The following is a 19,824-nucleotide window of genomic DNA, read 5'->3' on the forward strand; positions in this document are numbered from 1 at the left end:
TTTTATTCCTGTCCTAAAAAGTCCTATTCTAAAAAGGACAAACATCGAGACTATCGATATCTCGAAACTCTGTCACGCTTATTCCTCATTGGTTCCGTCATCTGAGGCGGCTAATTTGAATTTGGAACTCATTTAAATTAACATTTTTTATTCCTGTCCTAAAAAGGATAAACATCGAGACTATCAATATCTCGAAACTCTATTACACTTATTCCTCATTGGTTCAGTCATCTGAGGCGGCTAATTTGAATTTGGAACTCATTTAAGTTAACAATTTTTAATCGCGATTTTTATAATTACAGCGCGCTGTAGCGCGCGTTCGTTCTCGTCTGATATAAATTCAATAAATTTATTGGTTGTCACTGAAAACTCGTATCGAGTTTCCTGATAGGAGTGTATTATTTTCGTATTTTCAAGTCTTCGGGTGAATTTTCCGCGGTTCCGCGATAAATTACAAACTCTGCGTATTTTCCTGGGTATGTCGATGGGCAAGGGTGAACATGACGAAATACAGCATATGCATCACGAATCGTTGACTCTCACCTGGTTTTAACGAACAGCTGTAAAAGTCTGATTGTTAGGTGACTTCCGGCGCATAATACCCGCGTTTCCCGTGGAAACAGAGAAAGAGAAACTCAAAACTTGAATTTTTGTGTTCATCTTTCCGCGGAATTGAAAATTATGTTGCTGAGATTATTGTAATTACAAAACCATTAATTTCTGCTTTTGAAAATCGAAAAAGTCATTGAGTTTTCGAAAAAACTTGACTATTTTCTTCTTTCAAAATCCACTTACGGGTCAACAATCCGTGAAACTTAAATGATTTTCTAACAATGCAACCCAAAAACAGAAAATTCTCTTTCGACATTTTTCTTTATCATGAAAATTAATTTTCCCACAACAAACATCTGGCCTTCGAAAATTATAATCTAATTAATAATAAATAATGATATAATAATAACAATAATTTATAATATATATTTATATATGTATATTATATTATGTATATTATATTATATATATTATTCTTATTATATTGGGATTCATTTCTGGATTTGAGAAAATTAAAATTAAAATAAAATTAAAATTTTTTTTGGAGGGAATTAATCGATTTTCGAAATTGATAAGTGAATATTTTCTTGCGTCAAGCACATCATCTTCAAGAGTAATTTTTTTTCTCAGTACAGGAAAGCTCATTTGACAGATAATGCGGAAGGATGGGGTGTTCCCACGGTATGACAATGCTCTGTTAGATAAAAAAAAATGTAATCCAGAAAACTCATGCGCTATCCATTAACAGGTAGTCGTCCTCGAAGACGAGGTGCAGTGATAAACCGGTATTGTTCCGGGTTGATCCCCAGGCTAGGAAACACAAGCTGAAACTATTTCCGCGCACGTTCGACACGGATGAACCCACGGTAATTACTTTCGAGGAGTTTTCTATGATGAAGAAACGAGCTTGGGGAATTTTTATTCTTCGACGGTTTTTTTTTTCTACGATTTAAATGAAACTAGTGTATCGCCTCCATTTCCCACCGGTTCTTCGCTCCTGATTCTTCACCGTTACTACCAGCGACTAGTACTCTCAATAACTATTTTAGATCCTTCTAACTGTCCGCACCTAGGTAACCAATTTTTTAGTTTAACAAAAGGAAAAGTTACTTCACTCTGTTTTTCAGAACGAATTGTTTCACAAATAAAGTAATTTAATGTTAACATTTGTTTAATTAATGTATTGGGAATTTGATAAGTGATTTAAAAAAGAAATTTTATGAAGAAAATGATAAAGTCTTCAATTCAGTCAGTCTCATTCATTAAATTTACAAATTTATCGACAACTCAATAAATTATTAAATAAATTCAAAATATTTTCTCCTCCAGACGTCAATTTCTCTGAAATTCCGCAGGATTCCTTAATTACAAAAATAATGAAATGCCTAATCACGCGAGATCTGATTTAATTTATGGATAAGATATTCGGATCACGAGTGCCTAGAGTCGAGGAATTATTTCTGATGGTAAAAAATGGGTTTTCTGTGTACGAGTTGGTGCTGTCCAGTGGAATTCACTAGCAGCTGGGAAATAATCAATACCTGGAGTTCTCAGGTGTAATGTGTACACATGCAAGGTAGTGATGGAGGCAATGGTTTGTTGTGGGTGTTGGTCAGCAATGGATTTAATTCGGCCCTTCGTGATTGTCCAGTCCTGGAATCGCATTTGGCCATCTCACCCTGACCCTTAACCGACTTCCGTTCTCTACATTCACGCCAACCACCGATTTATCGACTTCTTCCATGAATATTCCATTATACACTTACAAAACAATTTTGCAGTGCTCCCTCCCCCTCCCCCATCCCCTCCCCCAACCCCTCCCCCATTTCTCAATTTCTCAATTTTTCATTTTGCATAGAAAATCTCATAAAACTTCTATTCAATTTTCGCAGGGCAATTCACTCGGATTTTTCTGCTTTCATCTGTTGTTCCAGAAAATTTTTAATTTCGCATTATAAATTCAGAGAAAACTAGAATAAAATATTCGCTATTTTAAGAATGAACTTTATGTAAATTATTGGAAAAATTGTTGAACAAAAAATGAAATTGTGATAAAGAAAGATAAAATGGCTATTAATTTTGAAGTGGATTCGCAATTTTGATGTTTTTTTAAATAGAAAAATGAAAAAAGGGGGGAATGCGAGAGAGTTTAGTGAGTGTATTGCCCTTTTTATTTTATTGAAATTGATAACGAGAGGATTAACATGCCAAGGGAAAATAGCGCGAGCTGTATAGACGAAAGTTTAATAAATTAATCGGCCAATTAATCGTACGTTGAACATTGAAAACCGGAAGTGACGTACAGCCCGTCAATTTCCTTGGAAACTGATCTGTCTCGTGACACCGACTACTTTCGTTATAGATCCTTTCAACAAAGAATCTTCCGAGAATCTTACCAGCTCCACCAACCGTGAAATTTGGTGGTTCATTCGTGTGTACAAAAAATTCGCCGACAGAAAGAGGAAATAAGATATACCAGGAGCCATTAAGCGCATCCAAGGCTGAGCTGCATTTTTTTATTCATTCAATTTTAATAAATAAATAAAAACGCAGCTCCATGGAAATTATTGAAGAAGTCTAGACAGAGAGAAAAATTCACTGGCGACTGAAGAATTATTTTCCGTGTGAAATGTCCATTTTAAAACATTGCTTGTAAAAAATTACGATCAAAATAAATATTCGAACGTGGGAAAAGCCCGAAACATTCAGAAATAAACTGTATTATTTCCCCGGATAAGTCGACTCAAGTATTTTACCGAAGACACTTCAATGTTTCAATTTTCCAACAAAATTACATGAGAAAAACTAGAAGAAAATTATTAACGGATCATTTTTTATGACCTGTCGATATATTTCTTGATATTTTCACATCAATTTTTTAACTTCACATTGTGATTCGCAATTGTAATGGAAATATTGATATATATTGATCTTGACGTGAGATTGATAACTCCAAATATCATGACTGATTCAATTCTCGCCTTGAATGTTATTTTTTTCATGACGAGAAAGGAAAGACAACGTATCGTATGATAACCGAAAACATCGGACGAATCGCCCACAACTCCAATAATATTTATATTAGCAACTCCGTAAAAGGGCAGAAGGAGCAGTTCGCACGGTGAGCAGTTCATGAGCCGGTTATTCTCCACGTAAACACATCCTTTTAAGTTTTCGCGATTTTTCATTGAGAGAAAATAAATACTATATTACGATTCAAGTGAAAACGAATGGACATTGTACTTCTTTGATTTTTGAAGATGAAATCACAGAATGATAGATCATTTTTATGTTAAAAAATAAATCTACTGGGAATTCATTTTTCAATCGAGAATCGATCAATTGAATTTTATCGTCGGATTTTCCGAATCCCGGAAAAAATATCCCAGGGAAAAAATATCCCACATATTCAAAGTTGTTAAAACTCGCTCAATTTAATTATTTTTTAATTTAATTATTTTTTTCGTTGTCTATTTGTTCAGGGACTCTAATTTTTCGATGGTCTATCAAATTGGGTGGGTTTTAACACGTTTTGGGTGTGTGGGCTATTTTTTCCGGGGATATTTTTTCCGCCTACCGGATTTTCCCGGTAAAACTTAAATAAAAAAATTATCAATGACAAAACTGATGAATAATAAATATTTTCAATGAATGAGGTGTCTATTGTCTCATGTACACGAAATGGTTATCGATGAATTTGCGATAGTAATTCCAGGTAAAATGGAGTCGAGCTAAACCGCAGATGATTACGAGAGGCCTGAGTATCATACAGATAACGAGTTTAAATGAACCGTTAATCTAGCTTGTTTTAGACTTATGAGATTGTATAACGCGATGGGGAGTGAATTCCTCCCACGTATTGAATTTTTTGTACGATTGCTATTTAATTCGTCAGGGTTGCGTCTTGCATGCGCTGTCGAGGATTTCGTTGTCAGGCATTCAAGTCACTGAAATCGTTCAACTGTTGAAAGCTATCTACAATTTTTACTGCTGTTCTTTCTTTTTCTTCAATTCCAAAAAATGGGAGAATTTCAATGATCACATTATGACACATTTCATCGAAAACTAATGATTTTTCTGATCAACTAATATTGAAAAATTCATTGAATTTCCCTGATTTTCTGGTGTGAATGAAATTTAGACTGAACTCGTCTCAATTTTGAAATTATCCAAAAATTCCCCATTACTGTTATTAAAGCCTCTGGCGATTCCACTTCTACAATAATTTTCAAGGACTACACTAAACCAAAATGAACCTCAGAAAATTCCTACCTTCTGCTCAAATTGCTGGAGGTGGGATGCTGGGGCGACCTGGACACAGGACTAACGGAAGCACTAGCACTACCACTGTTAATCGAATTATCCCTGGAGGAAGATCCACTAGCACTGAGCCTCCTGTTCCTCTCCCCACTAGCTGTCCTGGACCTGTTAGTCCTCCGTCCTCTCCTCGGTGTAACAATGCCCGATGAATTTCGGACAACAGGAGCACTCGATGGCCTCAAAACATTAGACGAGCTCGTGCCATTAGTGTGCGCAGCGAGAATCTCCGGTGCAATTAAAGCAATATCTGGCAACGAATTTGGTGCTGAGATTATTCCAGAAGACTCACTGATCACTGAATCACTGGTAATTGATACTGGTGGTGGTCTTCTTGCTCTGTCAGCCTCTGGAAGCCTGAGGTGTCTCAATCTTCGCATTGACGCGCGCACCCATGAATTGGCGGGTGAATTTTCAATGACACCGCGGGATATTTGAATATCACTGTTATCACTCGGTATTTGTGACTCGTCATCGATTGTTGTTGTTGTTGTTGTCATCGATGTGGCATCTTGAACAGTGTCATCGGTTTGTTGTGCGTTTGTGGCACTAGGTGAGGACTTGCCCGTCGCCTCGACGGACATCGCGACACTGACATTTGAGAGGGACTTGCACAGACTTGTTGTGCGCATGCGCAATAAATCGTGTCCCTCCATGTGAACGTTCTCTTGGCGAGTGCCAGGGGAAATTCCAGTGGTGACCGTATGGAGGGAGGGGGTGGAATTTTCGGGGAGTGATGGGTGGGGAGTTGAGGATTTTGAAGGGAAATTTGGGGGAAAGTCTGAGAGGGAGTTGGAGGGTGAAGGGGAAGGGGTGAGATTTCCGGGGGGTGGTGAGTGGTGAGTTGAGTGAGTGAGTTTTGAGGGGGTGGAATTATCAGCAGGTGGTGGGTGGAGGGTGGAGGACTTCGACGGGCACCGCTTGTGTTTCAGCTCCTCAATCCAGGACCAATCGACATCCGAACACTCCGATGATGACGAACCATCCCTTTGGCATGAATTTAAAAATTCAACGTGGTGCTCCACCTCCCCCACCCACGACCAATCCACATCTGAACTCTCTGATGATGAGGATGACGGAATCTCCGTTCGGCTGAAATTTAAAATTCATTGGATAAAGTATGAATAAATTTCAAAATAAATAAATCGGTGAGGAGTGAAAAATTCATTCAATTCAAGGTGAAAAATGAAATTTCACTGAATTTTTAATGCAACTACTAAAAAGTAATGGGGGAGAGTGAAGGGGATTTTTGGAATCGTTCAATATTTTTAAAAAATCATTTCCGGCCACGTGCAACTATTTAAGATCCCCCATAGTCTCTCCTCGAGGTCCTAAGACAACAGCGCGTGCCTGAGGTGATATCCAGAATGTTTCAGTGCGTACTTCCACTTCCTGTGGCGTGTATTCGAGTCTAAATACAGTCAGGGTAGATGCTAATGTCTTTACGCTATTGACCACGTGCCAATGTTCAAACAGGGAAAGCACCTGAATGCTAGAGTAACGTTCGCTCCAGGTGGCACGTTCATAATCTCCTATTCTAATTCTGGATTTTTTCAAGCTGAGAAAATATGCAGTGGCACACAAATTATTATTGAAAGTACGGGAATTTTATAAATAGATTTTATTAAATTAAATATAATTAAAGATTTTATTAAATTTTATAATTAGAGGACGAGAATTTTTATAAATCCTCAACACCATAACTTGCAATTCAATTCAAGAAAATATTTGATTCCACAATTCTGTAATTTAATTCTTTTCTATTCTCCCGTAATTTCTGTATTTATTTTAGTCAATCCTATATCCTCCCTAATCCTGTTCCTTCTATATTTGCAGCTTCAGTAATTCTTCAACGAGTAAACAGCGTGTTACATCAGACAAGATTTTTAAAAAACCAATTGATTTAATTATGATGAGGTCTTCCCCCGTGACTTATCACGACTCATTTCATGTCCGTTAGGATTGCGGTATTGGCTAAAAGCACTTTAAACCCGCAAAAAGTTACGTTCGTACTGATTTTATGATCCTTGACTTTAACTTGGAATCCGTATGCATCACCAACGAGGGGCAGTTACACTCGATCATAAACGAGTGTTTCTTTTGCATTCCGAGAATCAACGGTAACATCCACAGCACACCACGCTATCATTCATTTTAAAAAACCAAATATATTGAATAAAATGAAACAATAAAAATCACTGAAGTGTGGATAACTAAAAGACCCACGCAAAATGCTTGATGACATTTGCATGCATTAATAAAAAAAGTAGACGTAAGTTCCCACACTTAATCAATCCACCCAAACCGATTTTATTCTCTGATTTATTACGTTGAGAGAGACGACGTTTATTAAATCGAATATCGAAAAATCATGAACGATTGGGGATAGAAAAATAGGTAATTGTTAAGACTTTGAGACTCAGGGGAAGATTCTGGAAAATTTCAAGTCAGGACTTTTGTAAATTAAAAAAATGAAAGGTATAAACTCACCAAATGGTCCGGACGACTCCAGAAGTGGAGGGTTGACACGAATAATCGATATCGAAGCTCGTAGATCTCTCGACGAGGCAGGAGTCATCCTCTCTCCCACCGGCACTCCACGAATTCCTCTCAATCCTGTGCTTTTTTCTCTTTCCACTGTGTCTCATCTCGTTGACCCCAAAACCCACAGACTTCGGTCTCTCACCGAGTGAAAAATCAAAACGAGGTCTTTTAAAAGGTGGAGACACGTCAAACCCTAAATTATCGAACTCGGAGGTTTCGAGTCCTCTGGTTTTTATCACTGGAATCTCATCAGTGCAGTCTATCTCTTTATTGCTGATGTCAACATCATGAAAACTCCCGGGGGTCTTGATGGAGTGATCCGGGGGGTGTGGATTCAGTGGTCTTATGTCATTTTCTGAATCATCTCCGTTGGAGTCTCCACTCTTTGCATTGAATTCTTCCTCGTTGTCGTCTATTTCTGATAAAAAATCAAAGGCACTGATGGCTTGAGCTTCAACTGATTCCTCCAAACACTCGTCAGTGGATTGATCACTGGAGTCGGGAGTGTCTGGGGCTATCACTGGCTCCAGGTTCTTCGTGATGTCTCGAACTCTCTTGATTGTCTCTGATGACACCACGTCGATTCTCTTTCGACTGGGCATCACCTGGTCGTGTCCGAGCGTCACCAGGATGTCCCCGTTGTCACAGTATTCCCGCACTAATTTGTGCTCACGAGTTAATGACAACTTCTGCTCCAGTTTCGGTGGGCACACGTCCAGGAGGTGCTCCTGCTCCTCAGCTGTTGCGTCGGGAATTGACGTCCTCGAGACGTGAATGCCTCCTTCCAGGTCGATCAGGTCCTCGTCGTCGGGAACCTTCGTCGACATCTTGCGATTTCGATTTTTCTGGATGACTGAAACAGAAAAATCAATAATTGTAGCAATTTTCATTTTTTTTTATTGTAAGTTCCTACATTGGGAAAACAAATTCTTCAATGAAATTCATTTAATTGCCTTTATTTTATTAATAAATTTCGGTGTTAGAACGACTACAAACTTGTGAATCGGTGAATGATCGGTAGATTAATGGGAGTGGGATCATCTGGTATTGAATTTAATCTGAGTAATTTCATCGAAAATGGAATGCTATCGAGATGGAAAACGTGGGAGAAAATATTGGCACTAGTTTCCCTGGCAGCGATATTCTAGGGTAAGACTCATCTGTTCTACATCCAGCTCTATGAATTTTCTAAGTGTTACAGCGACCTGGTGACCAGAGTAGAGATCGCATCACGAAAGGTTTATAGGTGCGGCTTTTATTTTCAGGATAAAGGATGTACCGTTGGACACAAATTACCCGAGGATTCAAGGAAAGTATTAATCCTAGTAATAAAATCGCTCAAAAAAACTCAACAGAAATCTTGAAGAAATCAATTGCTCGGACAATTTTTAATTACATAATTGTATAGCAACAATAAGACGCAACTCCACAAAAGTGCAGAACTAAAAAATTATTTGTTTAGACCGCAAATCATTATTTTTGGATAATATAATGGTTTTTGCTTTGTCTTACCGAAGCTTCGAGCCGACAGCCAGATATCTCTCAGAAATCCAGACATAAGTGGAGTTAATTAATTTTTAATGAATGTATTCACAAAATATTAAAACGAAGCACGGCTCATCCCACGAGAGATGATATATCATCAAGGACATGTGTAAGTACTAGAAATTTTGTATTGCTTTCACTGAAGTTTGTAAAATATATTTTTTATGTTGAGTTTATAAATATTCCACGGGTTTTGGGGAGTTGTATGCATTTTATAATAATTATTAGGGATTTTTTGAGGGAACAATTTTGTGAATCACCAATTGCTCCGGCAGAAGAAACTAGTATCCACTCTGTATTGACAGAACAAGCAATCAAACACACTTACGACCCATTAGCATCTCGTCGATAATCCAATTGAGAATGTGTGGAAGAGTTCACAATGGACACACATTGATAAAAAAATTCTGCACTGAGTAAATAATTTTTTAATCAACTGCCTTCGAATTTTTATTTTCATAATTCAACAGAATTATTCAACAATCCACTCAATCGATGAAGAATTTCATTTCACATCAGCAAGTAATTTATCGCCTTTATTGAAATTTTGTTTAATCTCGAATTTCTATTACTTAGAAATTATTTTCAGCGCACGAACACCAGTTAATTACGTACAGAGAGAGAAGATTTCTTATTTTCAGGAACAGTTACTTGATTAAAAAAAAGATGTTAAAGGGAAATTAATGAGCACGAGACCTATGCGATTAATTAGTTTTTCAAGAATTTTAAAAATGAAAGATCAATTTATCAGTGAATTGAAACAATTTTTTAAAACAATGAATAATAATAATAAATAATAATTATTGATGCATATTCCGAATTATTTTAACTACAATGCATATCAATAAATGATAGATTAAATAAATAAAACTAATTACTTGAAGGATTCTATAAATACTAAAATTAACGTAATGGAATTTGGAAGCAATAGAAAAATTTTAGGATTTACGCAAGATTTTAGTTTCTATTTAAAAAATTATAGATGAAAATAATAGACACGTGCCCCCAATATTTCAGTGGGAAATTGAGTGTAGAATGCATGGGGCGTTTATTTAAATTTAATTCCCTCTGACGTTAGAAGTCTCATCTATTTTCCAAGTGTTAATGCTCTGAAAGATCCAATGGAAAAAGTCTCATAGATGTTTCCATCTATATTTACACTCACATTCAACCAAGAGAACGTACACCGATAGCTTTGGATTGGAATAAATGACCTGATAGAAGTGCCTCGGCGAGTCATTTGGCTGCAGTCAGTATTTACGCTGCCCTCTTTTTGTTATTTCTTCTCCTTTTATCTTCATGACAGTTTTAGACGCTCCGAAGTCGGTCACTATGGAGTAATCTTAGACTAGGTTCATTCTCAGTCATTCGTTTCGTAAATTTGTAGTTTTGCACCTCTTCCGTCAACTCTAGCTCAAGCTTAACTACTTTTCCTGATTAAATGACCTTATCACTGAAAAATGACTCTGATATAGAGATTTGACTCAAGTGCTCGATTCAAGTCATGAAGATTATGACATTTTTATCATCGCACATTTTTAATTCATGATTCTTTCTCCCTTCTTTCAATTTTCGACAACTCGAATTTCTTAGTTCCATCCAGAATTTGTACTTGATTGGTATTTTTACTTGACTAAATCCGTCAGGAGTCAGGAGTCATTTTGTAATGATGAGAAATATTTTGTAATGTACTTTATGTAGCGAAAAAACTCGAGTGTTGATCTATGACTCATGGATTAACTGATTGACACTGTCCCCTGGACAATCACCAAATGGAAATGCTCTCTTTTTCTCTCATCGCCGGGGAATTCATGCCACAATAACATTACGAAGCCTCCAGAATGATGACTGAATAATTCATTGAATAATATTCTACCCTGGGATAATGGAATATATCCACCGTTACTCGATGGGGCCGAGCAACCGGATCTCCAGAAACCAAACATTTCTCTCATGATTCACTGAGAACAGGTATCACCCCCTCCTAGAAATTATTTCATATCTAATCACGACAAGTCGTATAGGATTCCAATCCATGAACAAGTTGAATCATAAAATTTTGCGAGACTCTGAAAAATAATTACTTTCACCACCGCAATTTCCCAATAACAAGAAAATCCACAATTTCAGAGTAAATTATCCTATAATATATATATTATATATTTCCTTGAAGTCAATTTTTATTTTAATTTATTAGAATAATTCCTTTCCTCTGTGTATGAAAAATATTTTAAATTCTTAATAAAGTCATGGGAAATATCTGGACAATTCTTCATTAACGAATTAGCTAATTCCTGAGTTTGAGTTTAGGTCTAAATGGAAGGGAAAAATTTTGAAAATATAATGATCTCTGTGGTTTTTAACAAGGAATTTTCACCGAGACATTTGCATGGTGGTGGTTGAATGTAACGAGTCTTACCCGCAACATTGATTTTTTCATGGGCTTGGAGTGACTCATGGCTTCAACCCGTTGTAAATGGAATTACATCCGTACGTTGTCGATATCAACAACTGATGATAACGATTATGTTGATTCCAATGAATGCAATGAAAATAGAGAATAAAAATAGAAGATTGAATGATTTCCCCATAATTGCTATAATTTCCATAATTGCCACAATTTCCAGTACTGAATTAAATCGACAATTACCGCATGGCATTAAATTGAATATTGAATATTTGAATGTAATTCCTGGTACAGCTGTCTAGATTTTCCATTTAAAGTCTATTTCATTGAAATTGTCTTTAGATTCCTCTTTAAAGTCTCATCAGGGGACAAATGGATTTTAAAAATACCGAGTTGACCTGAATTTGTTGTGGAATTGTTGTTATTTTTTTAGTGTCAATACGCAAATTTATAAGCTTTGTCCAATCACATCGAGTCACCGACCTCATCCACCCATTTTGATAAGGCTTCGGTGTCTTTGCTAAAGGCCAACCAGAGGAAACTAATATTAAGGAAAAAAATGGAGTTGCTCTTGGAGATAAGGCCCTCATGTTTTTCAACTCTTTATCATTTCCTGAACGTTGAAAACTAATAAAAAATCCTCACCTTGCTGAGTATGTGCGACGATGTATTCATCATTCTAGTCGTCTCTCTTTTTTTTCATATTTTGCCAGACACTTCACCCCATTTGACCCGACATATCTATGTACTCGGACATTACGGAGAATTCAATTGCAGGAGATACTTGAGTTTACTCCACCGTTTATTGAGATGAAAGGAGAGAAGAAAGTCAGAGGAATGAATATATATCGGATTTTCTGGTTGAACTCTTAGTGGAGAATGAATCGCTTTTTACTTTTCTTCAGAATGTTTCTAATATTTTCGTTTGGTTAAATTAGTTCCTGGACATTTAATATAGCCACTAATGTGTTTTTGAATAACAATATTTTTTTTTTAATTAAGTTCGTAGCGAGGTGCTAAATCGATGCAATTGAAATTTACAATTTTCCACAATTTTCCACAATTTTCCAATTATCTGGAAAACTGTGAAGTTATCATGAAAACCCTAAGGAACATTTTTGTGGCTCTTTAAATTTCCGACGAAAAATGTCTTCTCACATTTTTTCTTGAAACCACTGGTTGTCCAGATAAATGCCGGGATGTAGGAACATTAAAAATCAACTCACTTAACCACTTGACTGCTGAATCGAGTTCCCAGTGAGTTTAGAACAAAGAGAAAAAATTATTTCGTAAAAAAAAATCCCGATTTCACTCAGAACTCAAAAAGAACTCTCAATCGTCAATTTTCCCCGGTAACTGGAAATTTCCCTTGAAATTTCCGGCGACCTTCGTAGACTCCTCTAACACATCTCAAGAGGTTCACCATCAGATAATAACCCGAAGATGATAACCCTAGGTCATCCCCGATACCGATTTATCTCTCACCCCAATCGAACGCATCACAATCCCAAAACCGATCGCCCATAACTGAAAAACCCTTACCTCCAGGTATTCCTTAAAAGACGATCTTCACATCGAACTCGAAGACTCTTCAGTTCTCTCTGGAGTTCTCTCCACTCATCCTGAATCACTTGCCGATCCTGAATTACCAAATAATAACACTAAAATCACTCACAGCACCCGCGAACTCAAGTTTCACCTCAATAAATTCAAATGTTTCATTGACGGAATGAAAAACCGATCCTTTTACTTCAGGAGTGCAGGTAAAACTGGAGAGCATTGAGTCTCTTCTGAAGTTTGGTGGAGTGGTCAGGGTAAAATGAATAAAATCGGTGAAAAATCGGCACGATTTGGGGCCAGGTGGTCTTTAAAATGGGGATTAAGATGGGTAAGTGAGTTGGTTGGCTAGACCATGGCAGTACTGAAGAAGAACTGAGCACTTTTGAAGGCGTACATTCACCGATTGACGTCGAGGCCTAGGGTACGACGAATGTTGAAACAGAATAGTGTGAGAATCGGCTGGTGGAGTGAGATGGAATCGTTGCGTGTGTAAGGCTGGCTCTGATGGTGGGTTTATTGTTGTGTTGAGGTGACCAGACCAGGGGAAAGCAAGAGAGAGGTCTACAGTACATTGCGGTGAGATGGGTTTTTCGTTTGAGGGGAGGTGAGAGGATCCAATGGGCCGACCTGTAGTCCCCATTGGCGTCGGGTCCTGAGACTTTTATGTGTCCTTGAATCTCTCATTCTACGCGTTTGGATCATCTCTGTCTTTGTTGTACACCTGGTGTGGAACAAGTGGAAATCGAATTCCGTCATCTTCTGGACGAAATTTTTTTAAACATGTATTTTTTCTACCGATTTAAAGCTGTTTAAATAGTTGTTAACATTTTTTAATCCACGAGGAAAAGATTTTAATTAGGGGATTGTAAGGGTCTATTAACATTTTCAAATTGTGATATTTGTCATTTATTTTTTTAAGGGTGGAATTGAGAAATTGGTAATTACAGAAATCATATCGTAAATTATGGGATTAAAAATATAAATTATGATTGTTTGATTATAGTTTACAATTTTTATGAAAATTAATAAATTATTAATACAATTTTGGACTGTTAATATTATATTCTACCTGCAAGGATTTTCAGAATATCAATTCAAAGACCGAGAATTGATCCATCGACATTCTCCTCTCAAGACAAACCAAGAAAATACAAGTATATTGATAATTACCCAACAAATTGTGCATTAACGCACAATCCATTGAAACAGAGTACAAAAAGCATCGAGCTAATTGCTACGAATGTGAATAGAAGATTTTTTTTTCGTTAGAGCCTTTGTACGAATTTTTTCAAGAGGATCTCACAATGCCCTCGTTATTATCCATTTTTCAAGGGCAAAATACAATGGCCTCAGCATCTGCACTCGATTTCCTCCAGTTTCTTTTCTAGAAGTTGAACGTTCAATCGATGTTTGCACAAGTATTGGCCCTCGAGGAAGAGCACTGGAATTTGGTATTGATAAAGCTGATGGTAAACTTGGTTTTCTGCTGCTGTTATGTCAATTTGTTCCAACTGATAGCGCCCAGAGAATCGAGACTGTAATGTTTCTTTTAGTACATCACAAAGTGAACAAGGATTCTTGGTGAATAGTGTCAACCTCGGTGGTGATGAGACTGGATGCAACCTGTGGGATTTGGGTAAACGCCTCTTGGTTTTTAAAACTTGATAACTCTTCTTTCTATTTTCAGTTTGTTGAAGTTAATCAGGAAATCTATACCAGGTGGATAATCAGGTCAGGAATATTTATTCTGCAGATTTCTGGTGGAGGAATCGGTGAAATTACGCGTCTACGAGACTTTCAGAGAAAAATAGCTTTTATTTTTTCGTAAAATGTATAAAATTGGAGATCAAGACGAGAATTATTGCAATGTACAATTTTAGAAAAATAACATGATCTCTCGAGCAACTTCCGATAGTTTCAACAGTCTGGGGGTTTCCAATGGACTTACAGTTTTTCAATCATTATGGAAGAGGCACCACCTCCACCATTGCAAATTGCGGCGACTCCCTTTTGCCCTGGTTTCAGGGCGTGCACCAGGTGGACGACTATTCTTGCTCCTGACATTCTACAGTGAAAAATTAATTATTAATATTTTTTTTTCAATGGTTGTTCAATTGAGTCAATTTTAATCTCATTAAAATAAACTCATTACTGGATATTTATTAATTAATATTATAAATTAATAATGATTAAAAGATTTAATTGAATCGACTGGAATTCATATGATTATATCAAAATATTGTAACGAATATTTTATTTTTGTTTAAAGTATTATTAAGAATGCTTTTCACACTCGTAAAATGAATTGTTAGAATTGGATAATTAAAATTTGAGGAGTATTTACCCAATGGGGTGACCGAGGGAAACTCCACCGCCGTGAACGTTAACTTTGGTTGGATCCAAATCCAAAATTTTCTGATTTGCCAGAACAACAACACTGAAGGCTTCATTGATCTCCCATAACGCCACGTCTTCCTTCTTCACATTTGTTTTTTGGAGCAGCTGGAGAATTAAAGCAAGGAATTTTACAAGGACTGTCAGTTGAATAAGTCCCAAAAATCTATAATGTCCCAAGTGACCTGATCGAGTTTTAGCAGAATATCTTTGAATCTCATGGAGATACAATATTCTATACTTGATTAGTCCCCTCATCGGGGAATTTTATGGATACGTACAGGGGGAATAGCGAGGGCTGGAGCAATTGGAAAATCAATGGGATCAGTCTCAGCATCTTGGAATCCAACAACTCTCGCCAGTGGTTTTAAATTCAACTTCTGGGCGGCACCTGCTGTCGTCAGAATCAGGGCAGCAGCTCCATCGTTCAGGGTCGATGCATTTCCTGCAGTTACTGTGCCATTCTCTCTCTGAAAATCAGCATTATGAATATCTGAATTTTGATTATTTGAATTTTTAATTAATCTTAAGCTCTGGAAATTCTAGTACTGAATATTTATGTTTTCATTGGAAATGTAAATTAGTTTGGAATTCTAATTTCAAATTTAAGTTTCAGATAATAGGGCCACATCAACTATTATTCCATGAAAATAAAAATCTTCCTATTTTCTGTGCAAAAGCCGTAAAAATAGAAAGAATCTCCTATTTTTTATTTCCCATCGCTCGAATGTACCTGGAAGGCTGGCTTCAGTGCACTGAATTTCTCAAAATTCACTTTCCTGTACTCCTCGTCTTCAGAAACAACTAAATCAGGCTTTCCCTTCTTCTGAGGAACATTTACTGGGACTATTTCATCCTGAAAGGCTCTACTATCCCATGCAGCTGCACTGCGTCTGTAGCTGCTGAGCGCAAATTCGTCCTGTTGCTCTCGAGATATTTTATACGTCTTGGCAGTATTTTCTGCGCAGTTGCCCATATGAAATTTATTATAAACGTCGGTCAATCCATCGAAGACAATTCCATCCTGCATTGGTTCATTTTCAATTCATTATTTTCATTCCCATTAAAATAATAATGCCGTTTTGGTATTTAATAGGGCATGAAAGATAGGGGATTTGAGAAATGAAATAGGGGATTTGAGAAATTTCAAGCATTTTTCAGGTGGATATTACCTCGAGAGTGACACCTCCATAAGGAGTGACCCCACGTTTCATGTAATAGGGCACATTGGACATTGATTCCATGCCACCGGCTATGATGACTTCTTGGTGTCCACATTGCAATGATTGAGATGCCAGCATCACGGTTTTCATTCCGCTGGCGCATACTTTGTTCACTGTTGTGCAAATTGTAGATTTGGGAAGGCCTGAAATAAAAAATGGAAATCGTAACCTAAATTATCTTCATCGAAATCAATGTATGACTGATTTTATTGTGAAATTACCAGCAAATATTGTAGCTTGTCTGGCTGGTGCCTGTCCCAAACCAGCTGGGCACACATTTCCCATGTAAACTTCATTGATTGTGTCTTTGGAAATACCAGCACGTTCAATAGCCGCCTAAAAATTAAATTACAATTGTTTCATTTAAACTGATCTTCACGATAAATCATTGCTCTTGTCTTGGTGTTACCTGAATCGCTGCAGATCCTAGTCTACTCGCTGAAAGCGACGATAATGATCCCAGGAAGGATCCAATGGGAGTCCTGGTGGCACTGACGATGACGACCTCGTTGAGGTTGACTTTGGTGCTGTAAGTCCTGTATTTCGCCGCACAACTCTGAAACAATTAACACAGAAATTACACTGATGAGATCAACAATCGTTTCACTCGTTCTGTTTACTCCCAACAATTCGAATTTTGATCCTAATCATCGTCTCATTTTTATTTCAAGATCTAAAAATACCTTAGCTGCTCTAGTTAGCAACAGCATGACTGCAAGTCCTTCAAAATTCGTACTATCGCCCCCTGAACATGTGGAGCTGAATATATTTTACACAGAATTTATTATCTATTATCAAAGGTCATTCGGCGCAGAAAACTGGTCATATGGTGCCGTTGACCCCGAAAAGGTCTCTGATTGGTTGAGATGTTCCACATCTTCAATGCAGTGAAAAAATCGAAATTTAAAACTCCTCAGCACTGAAAACTTCAGAAACAAGTGGTAAATTTTTTTATAATCACTCAGAAATAAATTAAAAAGCCTCCTTCGCCGTTGAAGAACTTCTAATTATCACAATTGTTGACGATTGTTAACTGGAAATTCAATTTTACCACTATAAGATGGCCGCGGGCACGTGATGCACCCGCGCACGCGTACCTATGCTATCGTATTCAGCGCGAGAGTTGAAAAATTAAAACTCAAGTTTTTGATTCTATGAATTGATTGGTAAAATTGTTTCCGTCCAGGGGATTTTCATTGCAGCAAAAATAAATTCTGAGGTATTCAATTTTTTAAAATCAATTTTCAATTTAATTTTTGTTTTAACATTTTTTTATTATGACAAGATCTGACGGATTTTTATTTCAATTGGTGTATCATGTGGCGTCATCAACTGTATTGATTATGTTATTTAAAAAAACGGTGAGATAACGATTTTTGATGCATGTCGTATCCTCGTGGTTTCCATTAGATTGTTTGTGTGGAGAGTAGCCATGAGTTGTTAGTGGATTGTTTTAATTATTATTAATTACATTTGCGCGATGGAGAGCGACGTTTTGCTAATCGGCTTGATGATTTAGACTCCGGGGACTTCCTCAGAGGTGTTTCAATCCTGAAAAAGACAAATCAATGTTGACAATCTGTTATTGAACACGCACATCTCTCCGATGTTGATTCGAGATTACATAGATTTTTATTACTAGTAGACATGGCCGAGCCGATTTTTAAGTTGTTTCTATTATTACTCGAGTTCCGTAAATAATTTTTATTGTTGACAATGCAGATAAGACACAGATGGTGCACAGTAAAATTTATCGACATTTTTTATTCCGGGAAAATTCTCGAGGTCTGAATGGCTCACCACCTAATTTATCTGATATATGCGATTTTTTCAATAATAATTCAAAAATATTTTTCTTTATTTCTCATTAACAATTCGTTTCATTTATATATTTATAATCATTTCTATAAACTTATCTATGTGGCAATAAAATGGTGGCATTTTCGTTACACCTAGATTTTTTTTTAAGCGGATATTTTTATTATATTCATTACCAATTACCGATTTTCTGATCGAAGTATTTTGATGATCGGTGGCGTTACCGGTCGCTCGATGGGCACCAGGTCATGGGTAATGAGATGACTGTACACTGGAATCTCCAATCAATGGTGTAATTACGTATATATTTTGATAAGAATATGAAAGAAACTGAATTTCGCTTACATAAGGCAAGGAGCTGTCCAAAATGGGGCGATCGGCGTGAGATTTAATCATCGATTTACCCTGGCACTTGGGAGAGTCGAGATCGATCAATTCCTCCATGAATAATAATTAAGAAGTCGTAGAAATTTTTATCGAGATTTGACCAATCAGTGGAACCGATTTTTTACGTGTCGTTCAACTCCCCAGAGTGGAATATTCAATTTCAAGAATATTTAATCGATAAATGACAGCTGCTAAGCGACCGCTCATAAATGACGATTTAAAATCCATTCGTATTGAACATGGGATGAGTAATTGACGTGTGATGATATGTTATTTTGGATCGTTTAATTATACGAATGGAAAAGTGAGAAGATAAAGCGAGAAGAATCGGATGCTACAGTTTTCTTGAGGAGAATTATTAAGGAGATTATTAATTATTAAGGAGAATTTTCATTTTAGGAGGAAATAATACCGGTTGTCCTAAAACCCAACGTCCAAACTTCAACCTAAAAGTGGGGATGGAATTCTAGATCGAAAAGTCCTGAGCAACTCCCGGGGGAATAACAAATCGCCAACGGTCCGCCCGCCATTAAAAAATTAGTAACTCCTCCCCTAATTAATTGAGAGTTGAAATAAAAAAATGGAATAAAAATTTCCACTCCCGCAAAATCGGCTATCGTTGAATTGATTTTTAATCCAATTTTTATCTAAGTCCTTGGGATTGTTTAAATAATTAAGAGAATCAAATGAAAATCGTGGATTTCAGAATTATCAGAAAGTATCAGCAAACTGAGAACTCTGTTATTATACAAGAAAAAATAAAAGAATAATTACATAGCATAATAAAAAATAATCCCTAAGTTATAGTGTCAAGGCCAGTGTCCGTCAGCCCTCGGCCACACGCGCTTCGCCTTCAGATTTTTCCAAATCCCCTAAATTTGTTCCCATGTACAGTAAATTTACAAAAAAATTCCTGCCCTCGCAAAAAAAACCATAGAATCTTTAAATAATTTAAAAGAAAAACAAATTGATCAGCTGCTCCGAAGACATCTATCGAAGAAACCACGGGAATCCCTATCATCCCCCAGAAGCTGAATCATAAAAATAAATATAATAATAATACTAATAATAATAATA

At 36.7% G+C, this 19,824-nt stretch overlaps 3 protein-coding genes across 6 annotated transcripts in view; 1 reads left to right on the plus strand and 2 right to left on the minus strand.

The window, feature by feature from the left end:
• bdg (bedraggled) overlaps positions 1-14,542 on the minus strand; it is a 28,931-nt gene extending 14,389 nt beyond the window's left edge. For both annotated transcript variants that reach the window (XM_011316268.1, XM_011316267.1), the window contains exons 1-3: positions 12,908-14,542; positions 7,360-8,266; positions 4,825-5,961 (exon numbers count right to left, since the gene is read on the minus strand). In XM_011316268.1, coding sequence (XP_011314570.1) covers positions 4,825-5,961; positions 7,360-8,240 — 2,018 coding nt within the window. In that variant the 5' untranslated portion in view covers positions 8,241-8,266; positions 12,908-14,542. The remainder of the gene's footprint in view (positions 1-4,824; positions 5,962-7,359; positions 8,267-12,907) is intronic.
• A 178-nt stretch (positions 14,543-14,720) lies between these two features.
• On the minus strand, positions 14,721-17,360 carry Acat1 (Acetyl-CoA acetyltransferase 1). Its single transcript, XM_011316264.1, has 8 exons — positions 17,226-17,360; positions 16,952-17,098; positions 16,764-16,878; positions 16,492-16,685; positions 16,053-16,343; positions 15,601-15,789; positions 15,270-15,427; positions 14,721-14,990 (listed from the first exon to the last, which is right to left on the minus strand). The coding sequence occupies exons 1-8, from the start codon at positions 17,250-17,252 to the stop codon at positions 14,870-14,872; spliced, it is 1,242 nt and encodes a 413-aa protein (XP_011314566.1). The 5' UTR covers positions 17,253-17,360; the 3' UTR covers positions 14,721-14,869.
• A 52-nt stretch (positions 17,361-17,412) lies between these two features.
• The window catches only part of LOC105273690 (synaptotagmin 1), a 15,379-nt gene continuing 12,967 nt past the window's right edge, over positions 17,413-19,824 (plus strand). For all 3 annotated transcript variants that reach the window (XM_011316277.1, XM_011316273.1, XM_011316278.1), the window contains exon 1: positions 17,413-17,483. The gene's annotated coding sequence lies outside the window, so the exon portion shown is untranslated. The remainder of the gene's footprint in view (positions 17,484-19,824) is intronic.

The sequence above is a fragment of the Fopius arisanus genome, unplaced genomic scaffold (assembly GCF_000806365.1).
Source record: "Fopius arisanus strain USDA-PBARC FA_bdor unplaced genomic scaffold, ASM80636v1 scaffold00006, whole genome shotgun sequence".
Classification (NCBI taxonomy): domain Eukaryota; kingdom Metazoa; phylum Arthropoda; class Insecta; order Hymenoptera; family Braconidae; genus Fopius; species Fopius arisanus.